General features: G+C 36.2%; 1 protein-coding gene across 3 annotated transcripts in view; it reads right to left on the minus strand.

Annotated features, from left to right (window-relative positions):
* KCNK2 (potassium two pore domain channel subfamily K member 2) overlaps positions 1-17,681 on the minus strand; it is a 106,859-nt gene that overhangs the window by 47,425 nt on the left and 41,753 nt on the right. For all 3 annotated transcript variants that reach the window (XM_032989539.2, XM_042789854.1, XM_042789855.1), the window contains exon 4: positions 15,810-15,927. In XM_032989539.2, coding sequence (XP_032845430.1) covers positions 15,810-15,927 — 118 coding nt within the window. The remainder of the gene's footprint in view (positions 1-15,809; positions 15,928-17,681) is intronic.

Here is a 17,681-nt window from a genome sequence, read left to right on the forward strand (position 1 = left end):
GTGCTGGAGAAAGCAACCAGCACAGGATGAGGAACACCCACTTGGGCTTCCAGACTACTCGGAGGATCATCCCACCTTTGATGCTTATGGTAGGTGTCTGCTCTTTATAATTTCTCTGGAGGCCATATGCCAGGGAGAGGCATAACATTCCTAGAGCCAGAACACACTTTGTACTATTCTGTGTCCAGTAGTCCTTCACCAATAAAACATTCACCATTCCAGCTTCTTTTTCAGCTTCTCCTCCTATGATTTTTTGGTGTTAGTTAAGCAGATCTCTGTGGGAGCACTTTCAGAGGACTGTAGTTGAAGTTTCCATCCTCTCTCTGCGTGACTACTTAGCAACACGCTGTTCTAACAAGCATCTGATAATCTTTCACATCTTCCAACAGCTTTCTATACTTTATTCATCTATCCCATCATTAGAGATAGGTACTTTAAGTAGAACACAAAAATTTATCTTTTGAAAAATCTTGAACTTTCTGGATGAGGATGAGAACGAAGTAGTGCTATCTTTACATCCAGCACACAAGCCCCCTGAAAACTGCAGGCGTGCACGGTCAGCCAGTGGCAAGCTGCCATGACATATTTACTGCCTTTCTGAAGCCCCTCACAGCATGTACCTTCAGCAAAGGCATACTGCCCACTGTTGCATGCATCCTGGCTGGCAGGGAACTCACACGTGCCCAAGACTGACAGGCTACTTTCATGATGGATAACATTATATATTCATATATATGCACATGCATTCACAGATCTGTCAAACAGGGTTCACAAAGCATCATGCTGTAAAGCTACCCACTCAAAAATGATGGGTTCGTTTCTCTCACTCAAATACAAAACTTCTTGATGCTAATGAGAGCTGAATATGGGTCCCATCCTATTGTCAATCTGTTTTATTGCTAGTTCTAGGGGACAGTCCTCATGTTTGTTTCTCGGATTCCTACCTCTATTGCCCTATTATGGCTGCAGAACACAGGGCAGGACTTGTATTACAAATTATTTTCTTGATTGACAAGTAATTGACTGCTTCATTATGTTTCATGAATCATCTCTCTAAATTCATTTGTTCTAAATCTGATCTCTTATTTTCAGCATATTATGGAAAGAATTATTATTTCTAATTAGTCTCTATAAGTTACCACTCACATAGAAATATTAGACAACCACTAAGGTTGAGGTGCTTTAACTATCAGACATAAAACATGGGGGGGGGAGGAGAGAATAAATGAGTAGCACAAATGGATCTTTACACTTCCACTGACAGTGCTGTACTTGATATGTGTATGATTATCCAGCAGCATATCATTATGGAAATCTCATTTTAAAAATTAAGTGATAACAATAAACATTTTTAAATGTTTTACTATGCGAGTAGAGAAATTAGTATCTCAATATGCAAAAGATGGTTCAAACACTTCATAGAGAGGCCTAATAATAGTTCTTTTATCATCAGAATGGTAGAAGAACATAAATTGGATACAATGATAGAAAAGCAAAATATCTTTGAGTTTCTGATACAACTAGAAACAACAGTATTTGGGGTAAATGAGGCCTTCCTCAGCTTTTCTCAAAAAGCTCATCTGTTATTCCAGCTGTTTTGAGTGGCTCTAGAAAAAGATAGTGTCTTTCCCTACAAATCAAACCTCTTCTTATAGAGAAGTAATTGCCCATTATTGAATTTTAGTCATGTTATAGTGATTTTTAATAGGTAGTAAGACTGGCTCATAGAAGAAGAAAACACATTCTTCCAAACTCTTAACAGATTACCAAGAAATAGCGATCACACCCTACTCCAATTTACTCCTTCATGCAACCATCCCCAGGTTTATGAACAGCCTTCACTAGACTCATGTAAGAATTATTTTCATTTTGAAGACAATTCAAAATTTAATTTAAATTAATCTTTAAAATTCCCAATTTCTTTCCTGTCTATTTCTTCCCTGTTGTTATTGATCACCAAGGGTGTTTAACACTGTAAATCTCTGTAGTCTACAGGATCAGATATTTGCCATACTATATTACCATGTAGGTTCATCAAGCTCACTACCACTGGGGACAATTGCCAGGGCTGGTTACTTCAAAAGCTAGTACAACATGGTATAACATAACATACCTCTCGTATTGAAGGAGCTATAATCCTATATTCACTGAAATAATGATGTATAGAGAATAAAAAAGCGGAACTTAAGCTATCAAACAATCATTTCTGTTACAAGCTCTAATATATCAAGCTCCAAGACTAGTTATCTGCCATCTGCAGTTCCTGCAACTCCATCCTTTAAAATGGAGCACGATTCTGTCTTTCCAATACACTCACATTCCTTCGTAAAAAAAAAAAAAAAAATCTACTGCAAAGTTCCAGGCAAATTGATACTGTACACTTGGACGTGCAATTCAAGTTTCTCACCTCACCAGCGAGGCACTCCATGCAAACACTTTTCTCTCCTGCAAATAAGCCATTGAAAATAAAAAGAAAGAAGGAAATATTGGTATTTTACCCTATATATTAGACTGGAGTCAAACGGTTTAGTAGAATAATACAATTATTTTTTTTTAATAGCAGACCTACCAAAACCACTCTATTGATAATACTGCAGCTTCAGAGGCACCTATGAATCTTTATATTTAACAAGACATCTAGCAATGAAAGCTTTAATTCTTGTATTTCAGTACTTTCACTTTTATGTAACACTATTTTGAGATTAATATTCTACTAGTAGAAATTGCTCAGTTATAATGTGTGTACATTTCTGATGGCACGAACTCATTTCCTCTCTAATTACTCCTGCAGAACCACACTGGTTACCACTCCTTTTACCAAATAAGAAAAGTACAGTTTCAAGATTGCAAGATAAAAACAGAGCAAAGAGTACAGAATAAGGACTTCTCCAAGTCTTCACTGACCTGTAGTGGACAAAAGGGACTATCAGTTTAATTGAACAGCTAAATCCATACTTCATATTTGTCTGTAGACATGAAAATTCTGAACAATTTAACATCAATGACTAATTAGCAGTCAAAAGTTCAGACAAGAACATGTGATGCTTGCAAGCATATACTTAAAAGCTAGGATGAAAAAATTAAAAAGAATCTGTCATAAGTCATGACAAATTTATAGACAGCTCTTCACAAAGATGATCTGCAGACCATCTCACAGCAAAATATGGTATTTCAGGCAAATACAAACCTAAATTATAGTTTTTATGTAGTCTAAGAAAATACCACTTCAAGGCTCAGCTGAAGCTCATTAAATCCCATAATGAGACACAAAAATTAAAACTTTCTCAGTCTTGATGATCTATAATAAAGCAGTGAATCTGATAATGGATTCTTGTTCTTGTAAGTATATTTTCTCTGACCAGTTCTTAACCAGACAGTAGACAGACATATGGCAAAGAAGTTCTCCTTTCTCAGGCTGTTGAATTACACTTTCCAGTTAGACTATCCAAAGTGTGGAGCAAGGTCTACAGCCCCTAATATATCTTCTTCACATCCACCATCTTTTACTATATCTGCAAAAGATTAGAGCAAGTCGAGAGCAAAAGTTTCTTTGCCTTCACCAGGAGCACTGCCATAGCTGTTGGTGCCCTAACACTTCCCAAATTCTACCAAATTTATTTTCCTGCACCCATTTCTCCAAATAGCAATCATGGCTGTTTATTAAAAGCCTGAGCACCTTTTTTTCCAAATAAGCTGTGCATTTCTGATCAGAAAAAAAGTTTATCGATCTGTGGTGCAATAAAAGCATGAATTGGAATCTGCAAGTCACTTTGAAGATAAAAGGTTTAACCCAGAAACAATGCTGGCAGATTTCTAAAAGCATTTGGTGACATCAAATGTGTTTCAGCATATTTATGTCCAAACCTAAGATTATATTCAGACTGCCAACATGAATTTAGAGTGGGTGCTAACAATATATAATCAGAGACCTTTTTAAGCCATTAAAATTACATAAATTCTTTCCTATAGAGAATGTTAACCTACTTAAAACCCCAAAGATAGAGGTTCTAATAGCCTATGACATTACTTTATTTAACTAAAAGTTTATAGACTAAGATTAAAAGATCCACCATCACATTGAAAACAGTTTCAGTCTTTTTAAGTTAGTCTGTTGTGTTGGGGTTTTTTTAACCCGTATTCAAATATCACATAAAATTAGATTACATAAATTATAAATATCTCTGATCCTTAATCTGAAAAAATTTTGATGCAATAATTTTTCTTGATTGCAGACCAAGGAAATAAAAATTAGCAATTTCAACTGTATATTGCAAAATATCTCCCTAAAATGTCATCAGTTAAACTGAACAATACAGACACTTGGGATTGTTGATCATATTGTTACCATTATGACCCAAAATACGTGCCTCAAAGAGTTTGTGATCTAAAACAAGACAGACAAAACAACACAACAGCAAAGATATCAGAACAGTGGATGGCAAGCACCATGCTGGTTCCACAATCATTTGTTTGCTGTGATGCATCACACTGCAAAAAGCCTCAGAGGCCTGTGAATCAAGGTCATCCATCCATCCATGTTTTCCTCAATAATTGTTTTATGCCACACTACCCAAAGAACGCAGGTGAACTGAGCAAGTCATTACTAATATAGGATCCAATTATATAGTTATAGAATGAGAATCTTTAAAAATTATAGGTGAACAAATAACCCTCTCTATGGCTAATCCTGGGGGTTGAAGAGAAAAAAAGACAACCAAAACATTCTGAATTTGGACAAGAAGAAACAGCAACTGTAGACAAGAGAAGGGAATTTTCTTCCTATGCAGTCCAATCAGATGGTGAAAGTTTTCACAGGTTAACAAAATTAGAACAGGTAGTGAAAGAATCTGATCCTTCAAGTATTTACCTTTACCAAAAAGAAAACTTTCCTGAACTAAAAGAAGTTGTACAACTAACCAGTGACAGAAGAGTTTATTTGTTAGCCCGACAAGTACAGAGTATCATCAATCCATTCTTGAGAATTATTTAATTCAGATTATATGCCTGGAGAAAGGAAGCGAGATGAAAAATCTATACAGCAAAAGGTGATGATAGCAAGGAAGCAATTATTCAGATGTTTCAGATAGCCAGGATCCAACTGTAACAAGAGAGGATGCAAGAACGATCTACCCGATTCTTCCATTTGGTTACAACTTCAGGCATCCTCATGACATTCTGGCAGATAAGAAACACCACCAACATTTTCAAATAATGTCATCCTTAACCATATATAGTCTTAACACTGGATACTAGAATTTAAACGTATGTTTTACAGAAAAGAATAACAAGTTATGTGGAATGACAAAAGATGTAGTTACATTCAACTCATTAAAAAAAACAAACCTTTGCCATGATGGATTTTGTTAAGTATTTGAATTCTCATGATTGGAATCATTTTTCCTCCTCAGACTACTCGATACTTTCCACCTATTCATCCAAATATTAAATTAATATTTCCATACCCACACTATCTGAGCATACTGAACTACTGATTTCAGATGGACAACTGATTTTGAGTAAAGAACCCTGCAGATAAGGGAGACTAACTGGGACCACGATTACTATCAAATTCCTGTCCAATAAGTGAGGCTTGAATGTACACAGTTTGCATCATTGCTATGAAGCATCCACACTAAGGATGTCCAAATGAACTAATGCATTGTCTTTAATTATTCCTGGCTTCCCCTAGGCTCTGGTTACTGGTCCAGCAAAATATATCTGAATCCCACACAAGTGAAGATAAGGGAGGAAAGCAGGTCTCTAGTAAAGCCACTAGGGTAAAACTATCTGCAGATCTGTCCCCACAGAAGCAAAATGACAAAAACTTAGATGCTAATCTCTTATTAACGTCGAAGAGTATTACTGTTTCTCTTAAAAATAAATCAGAGACTGCCTTAGCTAGAATAGGCTGACTTTCAGAAAGTAAAAAGGTGTTAATCTTCCTGATCCTGCTGCGCAAGTCCAGACAAATTTTAAATATTAGTACTCAATATAAGAGCACTTCGAGAAAGAGAGCAATTCATCATAGGTTTTACAGGCTAATAGTTGTACTACCACATGTATTTATTTGCTTTTAGCTAGTATGTAGCAGACAATTGTTCTTCCTTTACCTTGCATCCCATTTTTTTCACACCTGGAAATGCATCTAATTATTCATTGGTGAATCCCACCATGACCAGAAAAGGTTAGTTAATGCATATATAGGGCTTTTCTGCACTGTCACTTAAAATCTGCATCCCATGAGCCCTTCTTACCACTTACCTTACTATTAACTTGCAAGTAACAGGTGTCTTGTGCAAATGTCTGCTCCTCCCAAATGAAAAACTGAAATTATCAGACTATAACTTTTGTACTTGATTACACTTGCATTAGCAGTTCAAATCAGTTTTCATCACTTTTTATCCTCTTTATCTTAAGCACTACATACACAGATTATATGCGTGTTACTGTAGAAAGAAACCTGTACTCCTGAAAAATATGGATTTCTAACCCACACTGAGATGTAAGCTTGCAGTTACACTGACTGATGCAGATCTTGCAAAAAAAGGATAACAGCAGAGGGTGAGATTTTCCAAAGCATCAGAGGATCCAATATAGTAAAAGACTCGCTGAAAAAACATTAATGGATTTTGTTAATTTCCCCTTCATCTGTATTTCTACCCAGAGTCCCTTTTGGTTTTTCAGGTTTTTTTAATGGAACCAAGCTGCTGGCAATAATGACAAAACTATAAAATACAGAGAATTCTCAGTGTATTAAAAAACCCTAAACACTTCTATAAAATGCTAATCAGTATTCTCGTGTGCTGTAGTGATATGTTAATGCTATTTTATTCCATAATTCTGGAGGCACAACATATCAGATTTTATACTACTGGCAGTTCACTTTTTCAAGAAATCCTTAAGTCCTTCTAGGCTATCAGTACAACTTCCTTTTCATATTCGGGGGGGGGGGGGGGGGGGGGGGGGGGGGCGGGGGGCAGCAGGTGGGAATAAAGAAAATAAAAAAGCAGTTATCTTTCAAGTATCATTGAAATAGAATCCATCAGGTTTTTTTAATTTCAGCTGTCATGGATGGTGCCACCCAGTTTACATACAAACGCTTGAGTGAATAGAGGGCTAAGCGTCTATCCTGGCCAACGAAGCCTTTTCGTCAGCAGATCCTAGACCTCCGATTCAGTACACCACTGGAACATCCAGGCCAAGCTATTCCTTATTAGAATTGGCCCCTGCCCTGCTCCAACCAGCCAGAATGCCAAGGAGCCTTACTGGAACTTGTGAGCAGATGTATAGCTGAAGTGCATATTAAACAAAGCCTCCATACAAGGCAAGCAATCTTCTTCAGATCTTAGTTTCCAGGAAGAAAACCCACCTCATTCTACATTCAGGTCAACACGATAGGCAAACAGAGCAGGACTTACAATAGGTAGGTTCTCACTTGGTATAAAGCAACATGCTATTTGGTCAGATCTGTCATAATGCTCACCAAGAGATCTTCAAGTCTTCAGAACCCAGAACTTGTCCTAAAAGCACTTAAAAAATTCCTTTACTTTCTAAGGCGCTCGGTAGGCAAGAACTCCATCTAAGATAGTCAGCTTCACTTTCAAATGAGATTACAGCCTAACACACCACTCTTATATTATTAGTCCGGGGAGAAGGGAGCGGGCAGGGAATAATAATCTGGCATTGATTATGGCTGCCACTCCCTTTTCAAAAGATGGTCCTGTTTAGCAGGTTAACTAAACAGTAAGTGCACACAGCTGTGAATAAAGCAGCAGATAATGGTAACCACCTCAACATGGTCAAAGAGGAACTTACCAAAAGATCATCCTAATGGGATATACATGCTACATACAGGTGCTTTTATTTTCACCTTTAAACCATACACACACAGTGACTCCAATTTTGTTACTTCTTGTTTAGTAGAAACAAAGCACAAAACATTCACTTTTTTCTGTATTTTCCAAAATCCTGTGCCTTTGTTTGCTTATAGAATTTGAGGTTCTCATGGTTGGTTGCACTGCTCCTGATGCAATTATGAAAATAAACAAAAAGGGAAGCAGGAAATAATTTCATTCATCCTAGCATTCTGCAAACAGTGTAACCATATTCAGAATTCTTCCTGGCAGCCTCTCCTTTATGGATAACAAGATTTCATAACCTGGAAATTAAAATGGACCTGATTGGGAAGCTCAGAAACTCTATACTGATCAGCCCATGATGAGAAATCTGAATTAAAAAAAAATAAAATCCAATTCCATTAGCACACTAGCATTAAGAGAGTAAACTGCAAAAATTTCAGTGCTCATTTGCAGTGAATATTGAGGACTGTGTCACAACTGATGAATTGACATTTTCACTCCACAGCAAGACCTCAGCAGAACTGTGGTAAATGTAGTCTGTTGTTTAAGAAATTACAGAAGGTACAAAAGAGTTATGGAAAGCTGCATACCTAGCAATTTGTTTTAACAGAACTTTTTGCTTGTTTTGAGGAAAAGGAAGATTAAAAGGTCAGAATGTACAAGCACATCAACCTGCAGAAATGGTACATCTTCCTCCTTGCTTTGAAAGATCCAACAACAAATAGACACCACATAAAAATAGAACTATTAGTGATGCCTAGCAGGAAGTTTATCAGTGAAATTAAAAAGGATTTTTTGACAAAACCAATTTTTAATGAAATCACATCAATACTGAAAATCATCCCAGGTGATTGGAAAAAACATTCCAGAATATAAACATAGTTGGAAACTCAGTGTTACAAGAAAAATAAGTAGTTGGAGGAGCTCTGAATCAGGATTAAAAGGCCAAAAATGTGTAAAAAAAGAGATCAGTGCAAAAAGGATATGAAAAGTGTTATGAAATGTCACTGATGCCACCACCTTCCCTAAGAAGAGAGCATCCCTTTATACCATCCATGGCCAAGTTCCTCATCCAAATATCAGAACTTACCAGGTCAACAAAAACTCCCTTGTACATTCACTCTACTAAGAGGCTACATCACCCTAAGATTTTTTACTATAGCTAATAATTTAAGGTAACAATATCACCAGAAATATCAGATCCTTTCTGTTACGAATACGGCCCACAGAACATGCAAGTGCTTGCAATTTACAACATGCCTGCATGCCAGATACTTGCATACCGAAAGGGAGCTGATAGAAGAAATAGCACTTCTCTGTGTAATTAAAGCTGCATATCATCCCATAAACTTGCACTTCTTCAATTTCAGAGCCAGTGTTTCTTGTTGACTATTCTAGCATGTGCAGGAAAAAAAGTGGTCCTCTCCTTCTCTTAGTCTCAGTTGTTTTGGTCAGTAAGGCTCAATTTATTGTCTCTGATTTGCTCATTCAATTTAATTCAATTTTTCCGATATACAAGCCCTCAATGTCTCTGAGTTCTTCAGCTAATATCATTTCCTTTCAGATCTTCACCATGGTCCTTTCTCCACCACTGTTCCAGGTTCTCTAGCTCCCAGAAGGCTTACCCTAATTATTATTTCTGAACCTTGTACAGTCCAACTGTTATTTCGTCAGCATTCGAGTCAGATAAGCTCTCTTTCTCATTGCCTGAACAAATGCAGGAGAAAATTGAGGGCATAGTGGTAATACACTCTCTACTTACTGTTCCTGGGAGAAATAATTACAGAGGAAATCTTGTTTAGTCACTACAGTCCTGGGAGAGAATATGCTCAGTTCATATGAAATATTTGGAGAATTTTGTTGCCAATTCCTAACAGGTCTTTCCACAGTATGAGTGAACCACTATTAGTCAACAGCCAATAACTGGGTCAAATTTAGACTTTTTCACAGGAGCAACAAAAGAAGAAAAGGAGATAGATTAGAATGGAACAAATAGAGACTAAAAAGCTATTTTAGCTCTAATATCTTCTATTAAGAAGAGCAGCATGGGGATTGGAAGGTAAGCACAACACTAACCTAGAGGAAAGATTGAATTCTGAAGAGATCTCAGGGGGGAATTTTTATAAACAAAATAGTTCTTTCTGTTGATATTTTATCAGATGCGATATACATATTTAACACAGTTTGAGAGTCAATATGAAAGCACGGTAAGACAGCAGGAGTTTTCAGTGGAGTCCTCTGCACAGTAAGTGATAGAAGGAGCATTTCCACCTCATTCCCCAGAAACCTCTTTGTCATGTCTCTCACTACCACATTTTCACAGACCATAAATCTTAACCACTTCTTTTCTGCATTGCTCTGCAGCTGGTCTTATCAACCGGTTATACTCAGCTTTGCCACATACACACCCCTGTTAGAAGCTATATGAAATCTGGACGCATGCATCCAGGCTACTGGTGGAGGATAAAATCCATGACCTTGCGTTAATGAAACTTTACCTGTTGTTTTGGAAAGGGAACCAAAGAAGATTATTTCAAGTTGAGAAGCCTTGAAAGAAACAGGTCCTCAGAAGCCATATACAATGTCCACCATGTAGTCAAGTTAATTTAAGTCATAGTCCCAAATGCAGATTTGAATACTGATATGATGGAGGAAATCCCATATCAGAATATTTTTCAGGCAAATGTATTTTATGTTTTTTGCTTTTAGGAGTTTTTCACTAACCCTCTTCTCAATCACCTCAGCATTTGCACTTCACTCTCTTTTGATTCCTTCTTCTCTCTTTCATTTCAAGTACACAAACAGAAATCCTAGCGTTTATATTCTGATAAGCAAATTGGAGTAATCTTTTCAAATTAAATTTCTATGTTCATCCTCGATAGCTCTGTTTTTTCTTTGGTGGCACAAACAAACAAAAAAGAAAACCGTTATAAGTATGTGATGCTTCTTGCTTTTCTAAACTAAGGGAATAAATTTTTCAACATCATTTGCAATTTTTTTATCTTTATGATCATCTGACATAATAGGTAACACATTTCATTATCAACAGTATTTGTCTTTTTATAATATCAAACATATTTTGTATATTTTCAGTTATCAATACATTGTTCTGTTACTTTGTACTTCAAAAATGCAGTGAAATGGTGCCAGGAGGGACAGATTTATCAACAGAATTTTATCATTGTTTCAAATCAATAACCAATTTAATAAGATTTTTTAAAATACCCTGCCTTTACAAGAATAGCTTGTGTCCAGGCAGTGGGAAAACGGCAGAAAGAGGTATTCCTTGCAGTTAAATTGCATTTGAAGCTTCATAACTAATTGTAACTCTCAAAGTGACATATCAAGTTCAGATATCTAGTCAAAAATATTAATCTTTTTTTCAGAATCTTAGCTGCTTGCTACTCACGGCTGTACTCTAAAACATAAATATTTACAATATGTTTCTTTTTCTTTTTTAAAAAAAGATTCACATCACTTTTCACTCTTTAATAATGGTTGCTGGGCTCTCAGACCCAAAAAACTTAACCTTTTTTCCACAGCTAGCTGCAATGAAGCTACGGTAAAGACTTTAGGCATGAGTGAACTTCTCAAGAGGTTCAGTTTCCAGTGCATATGTGAAGTTTGGGTTCAAAAATTGAGGACTAGTGAAAAAAAAGTGGAAAATTGCAAAAAAAAATATTACGTGTTCTTCCTTTTTTGATTTGTAGACACAATTATTAACAACTGTTGGATCTGGACATCAATAGGGCTGCAAATCCTCAAGTGCTAAGGTATTAATGGAGCTCTGTGAGCTCACCCCCCATGTAGACATGACTCTGTTTGAAAGGATGCTCTCTGGCAAACCACAGGTAGCAGTGAGGTTGCTGGCACTCCCCGCATACTCACAACTGCTATTCAAGATACTCCACCTTCCAGGAGTCTGAGGAAGTGCCCCTTCCACTGTACGTCCACTTGCAGTGCTTGAAAAAATCTTAATAGACTGGCTGGAATAACAGCAGAAATAATACAGCTATTTTAGATGAAGATCCATACGAGTCCAGCAGAGGTTATCATGATACGGTTTCTGATATTATGGTTGACACTACATTTTTTACGGGCTGAGAGAGTAGTCATTCAGGAAAACAACTGCTAAGCTCAAGGCTTTGGCACGTCTATTTTGTTTTTACATTTTCCTAGATGCAGGCCTCAAGCTTGCAGTAAGAGGTCTCCTTTCCTACCCTGCTGCCAATATAAAACTATCTCAGGCCCTAAAATACAAGTTGTTTTGGGGGAAGTGGGGTGTGCACAGGTTGTGTCTGTATGCCCATTTCTGAGTTAACCTACCTATTGAAGGAAGTGATCTAGAGGATAAAGAACATGTGCAGAGCCAACAATGAGCTTTCAGAATAAAAAGGTGACATAAAGATTATTTTCTACTCTTCCTCAACACTATCTCCAGCTTTATGATTCAGTTACCATTTTTTCTTGCTTTTCTTCCCAACTCTTTCTTTTCTTTGGACATGTGGTCTTAGCACAGGACTGACTGGATAATGACATTTTCAAGTAGAAAAATAGAGTACCTTCTGTGCTTTGCAGCATGCACAATATCCCAGGGAACAATGCAACAATATTTTTCATAGACAATTTTTGCATTCGCTTTTCCCCCTGTTACCTTTTTCCTTTGTAGGGACTGTCTGAAATGGCTCCATATGCACAGAGTAATCACGTAGTTTCACATTTCCTTGTTGCGAGGAGGCGCATTTGTTCTACAAACATATCCACAAGCAAGAACACCTAACTAAGCAAGCCAAACCCACAACCAGTGAGGCCCCTTCCTGAAACAAGTTTTATGCTGTTGCACAGTAAAAAATACAAAGCCAAAACCAACCTGCTCAGACATGGGGAAAAAAAGCTACAAAAGATCTTTTCTAAATAAAATCTTGTGAAATTGTTTGACCCTGACCTCTCAACTAAAACCACTTCTTAGGAAATATCTAGTAGCAGTATGACAGATCATGTTCTATTAAAACCAAGATTATTAATTTTATAATATGAACTGAAACATTTATTGGATAACAAGAAGGATTACAAGAGAATAAAAAAAAAATACATTAAATAAACATGAAGCCATGCTTTCTCTAGTGTTACCTCTGCTTTTGTTAGCTGGCTTTGAAGCTCAATAGATTTACATGTCCCCATCACAAAGCCTTTCAGCAGCCTACAGAAGACCCAGAAGAGTAAGAAACTACAGATGGTTCTGGACTGCTGCCAATACCCACCAAAATACACGGTCAATAGTTTTCACTTAGATGTTCATCACTGCTGTGATACAATAATAACAGTAACTGTAAAACAATAACTTATAGCTTAGGGAAATGCTAAAGGCTTTATTTATTATCCCCTCTCCCCAGGAACTAAATACTTGTGGGATGAAAGCGCTACTGTCATTAAAGAAAGGTTTGGCAAACACTATCCATAAATAAACTCTTGGTTCCACAGGAATTTCTTGGATTCTGAGATATCACCAGGAGGAGTGTGAGCTAAATGGTAAGGTAAAATTATAGTAATAGGAGGTTTGGAAGGCTAGAGGATCTGTGGCAACACTGGAAAGCTATCATTTTCTCTAAATGGTAGTAATCCTTTTTTCTTCTATGCAAGTATTTCTTAAGATATACAGTTTAAAGGACATGGTATTTATAAATTTTATTCATATTTATAAAATCACTTTTACAAATTATTCCTGTAAAGTTGTTTTATGAATTTATAAAGTTCTGCCTTTGTCCATAGAGAATATCTGTAGTGTTTGGCTGAAACCTATGGCAACTCTCTGGAGATGCTCATAAACCACATTTTTACTCTCTTGAGAAATTAAAATATCAAGTTACATGATAACCATATGCCTCCTAATGGGAGGAATGCCTTCATTTTCAAAAGGTTACTCATATATGAAAAGATACTGCTCTGAACACAAAACCACTTGATTGCACATAATAATAAAAAAAAAAAATAAGGAAAAGCACACCCAAAATTTACGCTTGTCACCATTTTCCTGAGAAAGTCGCAACTTCAAGGGCTTTTCATGGCAGCTCCACCTGTTGTCACACCGCAACGCCTTTGAACCATCGGAAAGTAAGACAATGCCAACCACACTACAGCTTTCATGTAAGTGTGCTGTTCTGAGGTCCCAAGAAATGAAGCTCAAAACTGCAACTGACCAGGAGCTTCCCATCAGAAAGGGTCTCTGATGAAAAACACAGTTACTCCAAAGCCAAAATATTTTACAGAAGATATTTTTTCCCGTATTTTCTCGGGTTTCTATCACAAAACCTGAAATAAATATTTACAGTTGCCTAGTTTGGCCTGATTCTGACTACTCTGCTTTGCAAAAATGACCTGAAATACTAATTTTCAAGTGTATTTCCTATTGGGTTATCTTGCCTCTTGGGGACAGTGGATCAGAGGCCTGGATGCTTTTGCAGATCCCCCACTCTCCTCTAAGCAGGGCTCAAGCATGTTTTGGTAAAATCAGGTCAATTAATTAAATCAGGAAACATTTTGATTTAGAAAAGCCTTGGTTCTACTTGGAAATAAAATGGTGAAACAAAATGGTCCACTGCTTTAAAATAATTTTTGAATCATTTAATTCCTTGAAGAATTTTCATATGTTAACTTTCATTTCATGTTAACTTATTGGGAACTGAAACAAATATTAAGCACTTTCTACAGGACCATGGATACTTACTTACAACATAAAGCTTTGTGCTGTCAGAAGAGGGTAAGACTGTTCATAAAGCTATCCTTTCAAGGTTCTTGCTTTTTTTTTTTTGTTATAGTCTGTTAAAATTACATTTGTCAATCCTTGGGTTTTTATTACCTTGTGGACCTACTACTATAAAATCAGTACGTTTTGTTACTATTCTCAAGGAGGTAAGAGTTTCACTCTGTTTTCACTAAACCTGTGTTTCAGTTACTCTAGATATGGAAAAATTTTAAACATAAACACAATATTTATACATATATATAGACATGTATACACTCAAACACACAAAAAATATAGTACTTATGCAATTCTACATAAAGAACAAATGTACATACAACACTTGAACATCCTCTTCCATTATAATATGCATATAAATATTATATAGAGGTAATTATTTGTAACAATGCTACATTCCCTTACACATTTACTCTTGTAATGTAGGTCTTAAATTTTTCTCATTTTATTTCTTCTCCAAATTTACATCCACCTTTGTGGATGACCCTTCTGTGATCTGTGAGCTACATTACATGTTTGAACAGTATACCACATGCACTATATTGTAATCAAAGGGAAGAAATTGAAAGATGAAATGCTGCTCCTATTGACACCTGCTTAGAGAGACTTTGGCTCTTAAATGCAGAAAGGATCCAGAAAACTCCCTGGGCTTGTGAGTACAGATAAATCACCCTACAGGTCTGGACTTCTTTGAATGCAACAGAAGCCTCAAAGTAAGCTTTTAAACATAAATCTGCCTATCAATACAATGCTCATAACTGATTAAATTAAGCCGAACTGAGTCTTTACCATTTTCTCATCTCTTTCACAATCTAGAGAAAACAACAATATAGAATGGGATTATACAGACCTGAAAATACATACATTTCAGTCAAGGTTTAATGCATATGTGCTTTAAGTCATGCCCTATTTAACACTTGTGATTACACAGTTGACCAAATTCCCCCCTGAAAATGTTTCCACAACATCTTCAAGTCACCTCTCAGAAATATACTGCAAATTTTTCTTCTACAGAATAATTTTGCTAAGGCCTCTTACGGACAGCTATCATTTTTGCCTCTGCAGCTAAAAAGTAACTGTCTAGTTTAAACCAGAAGATTTGGAAGATTTACTATTAACAAATATATGCACACACTGGAAATCAAAAGAGTTTCGGCTCATTTACTATAAAAAGATAATAAGCTGTGTCCTACCTATGGTGGTAATAACAGTTCCAGCAAAGAAGAAGGAACTTCCCAAGTCCCAGTGACTGTTCTGAGTAGATGTGTTTCCTAAAGGTATGATTCCTGCATTTATTGCTGCCACTACTTGCTGCAAGTTTAAAAAGATTTTTGTCAATATTCATGAAACAGTGATATTAATATACATTACGCAGTAAATTGATTAAATCACTTATTTAGTCCAAGCAATAAAACAGAAAAAGATCAGTGTTGCTCTGCTCGAGTTTTATCATTCAGTCAGTCTACAATTTAGTTTTCAGCAGACACCCTAAACACTTCAGCATGCAGCAGAGCTGTAAACTCCAGACCATTAAGGAGAATGCAAAATCACAGTAACAGTAACAGCATCACCTAGCTAGATGGCAAACACAGTTATATTTACTGTTGCAACTATTTGATGAAGAAAAATATGCATTAGACAAAGATTTAAAATGAGAGTTTCCCAAAATATTTCTCTATTGAGTTAGAGAAGCAAATGCACTTCTTAAAACATAGTCATTTTAAAACTCCAGGAAAAATTACCCATGCATTGTTTTGCATCAAATGAACTTCAATTAATTACAACACTTTTGTAGAACAGATAATTCAATAATTAAATATTAACAATTACACTTACAGGTATAAAACATTCACTATATTAATAAAAAAATCAGAGTCAAATATCAAACGTGTATCTCTAAGTTTATACAACTATATACGTCACAAATGTCATTCTTGAAAAATTCAGTTCTAGCAGCTAACATGAACAAGCTTGCCATTAGTGACACTTACATAGTCTTGAGAAATATGAAACATTTCCTATTTTAGCATGTTACCTACTGTAAATTTTAATCACAAGAAGTATTCCTGATTAGTTATATATCTATTGCAGATATATATACACCAGTATTAAATGCTACATATTAAAAAAGGATTTTTAAACTTGCAATTAATATTTTCAGTAACGTAAACTGTAGTTTCATTCTGGAACTTTAAAACAGGACTCATTTCATAATCGTGATCCTTATAATAATAATTGGTATTTAACAAAATAGCAACAGAGGAAGCAATACTGCAAAGCTTAAATTAACGTTTAACTAATAGTTTCTGCTTGGCGAGTTGTCCAACAATAATTATGCACACAAAGACATTCGGCAATAGGGTAGACCAGAATGGATTTCTGTGTGGGCAGTCTATTGCAGAGGAACAGCATTGTACAGTAGCAATAATTTTTTCCACACCAAAATACACCGACAATTTGTAAATGAAAACATTTTTGTTTCTAAACAGTGCCCATGGAAGTTGATCGGGACAGAAGTAACAAAATACCAATGCTGGATTAACCAAGCCATCAGCTTTTCATGATGGGATCTCAACTTAAGTCCACCATTTGCAGTTTGCCATTTTCAAAGCTCAGATGCACTAAGTAGCCATTTTGAAGCCCACAGCTGCATCTCCACAGCCACAGTGACCTTGCTGCCACACTTAAGCCATTTTCAACATGTGAGGTGGTCAACAGAAAGCCAGCTGGGGTATCTCTACATAGACTTTACACTGGTTTATCTTCTATACCTTCAACTGTTTTCATTTTATTTTTTTTTCTTAAAGAAAACAGAAAGGTGGACATCAAAGATGTGTGATTTTCAATACTTCTGAGGGAGGAGAAAGGATGGGGAAAGGGAACGGGAAGACTGTTTAACTTTCCTTTGGATTGGAAGAATAAAGCTTCTAGATTTGTATAACTTGGCAACAGTAAATACAGCACCACTGATACTGACAGGTGTTTACATTACTGTAGGAAGGGGCACATCAGACTAAGCAGGACGTGAAAACCACCCTTTGTATTGATTTCATAATTTACATGCT

The sequence above is a fragment of the Tyto alba genome, unplaced genomic scaffold, assembly GCF_018691265.1.
Source record: "Tyto alba isolate M040663 unplaced genomic scaffold, T.alba_DEE_v4.0 Super-Scaffold_16, whole genome shotgun sequence".
In the NCBI taxonomy this organism is placed as follows: domain Eukaryota; kingdom Metazoa; phylum Chordata; class Aves; order Strigiformes; family Tytonidae; genus Tyto; species Tyto alba.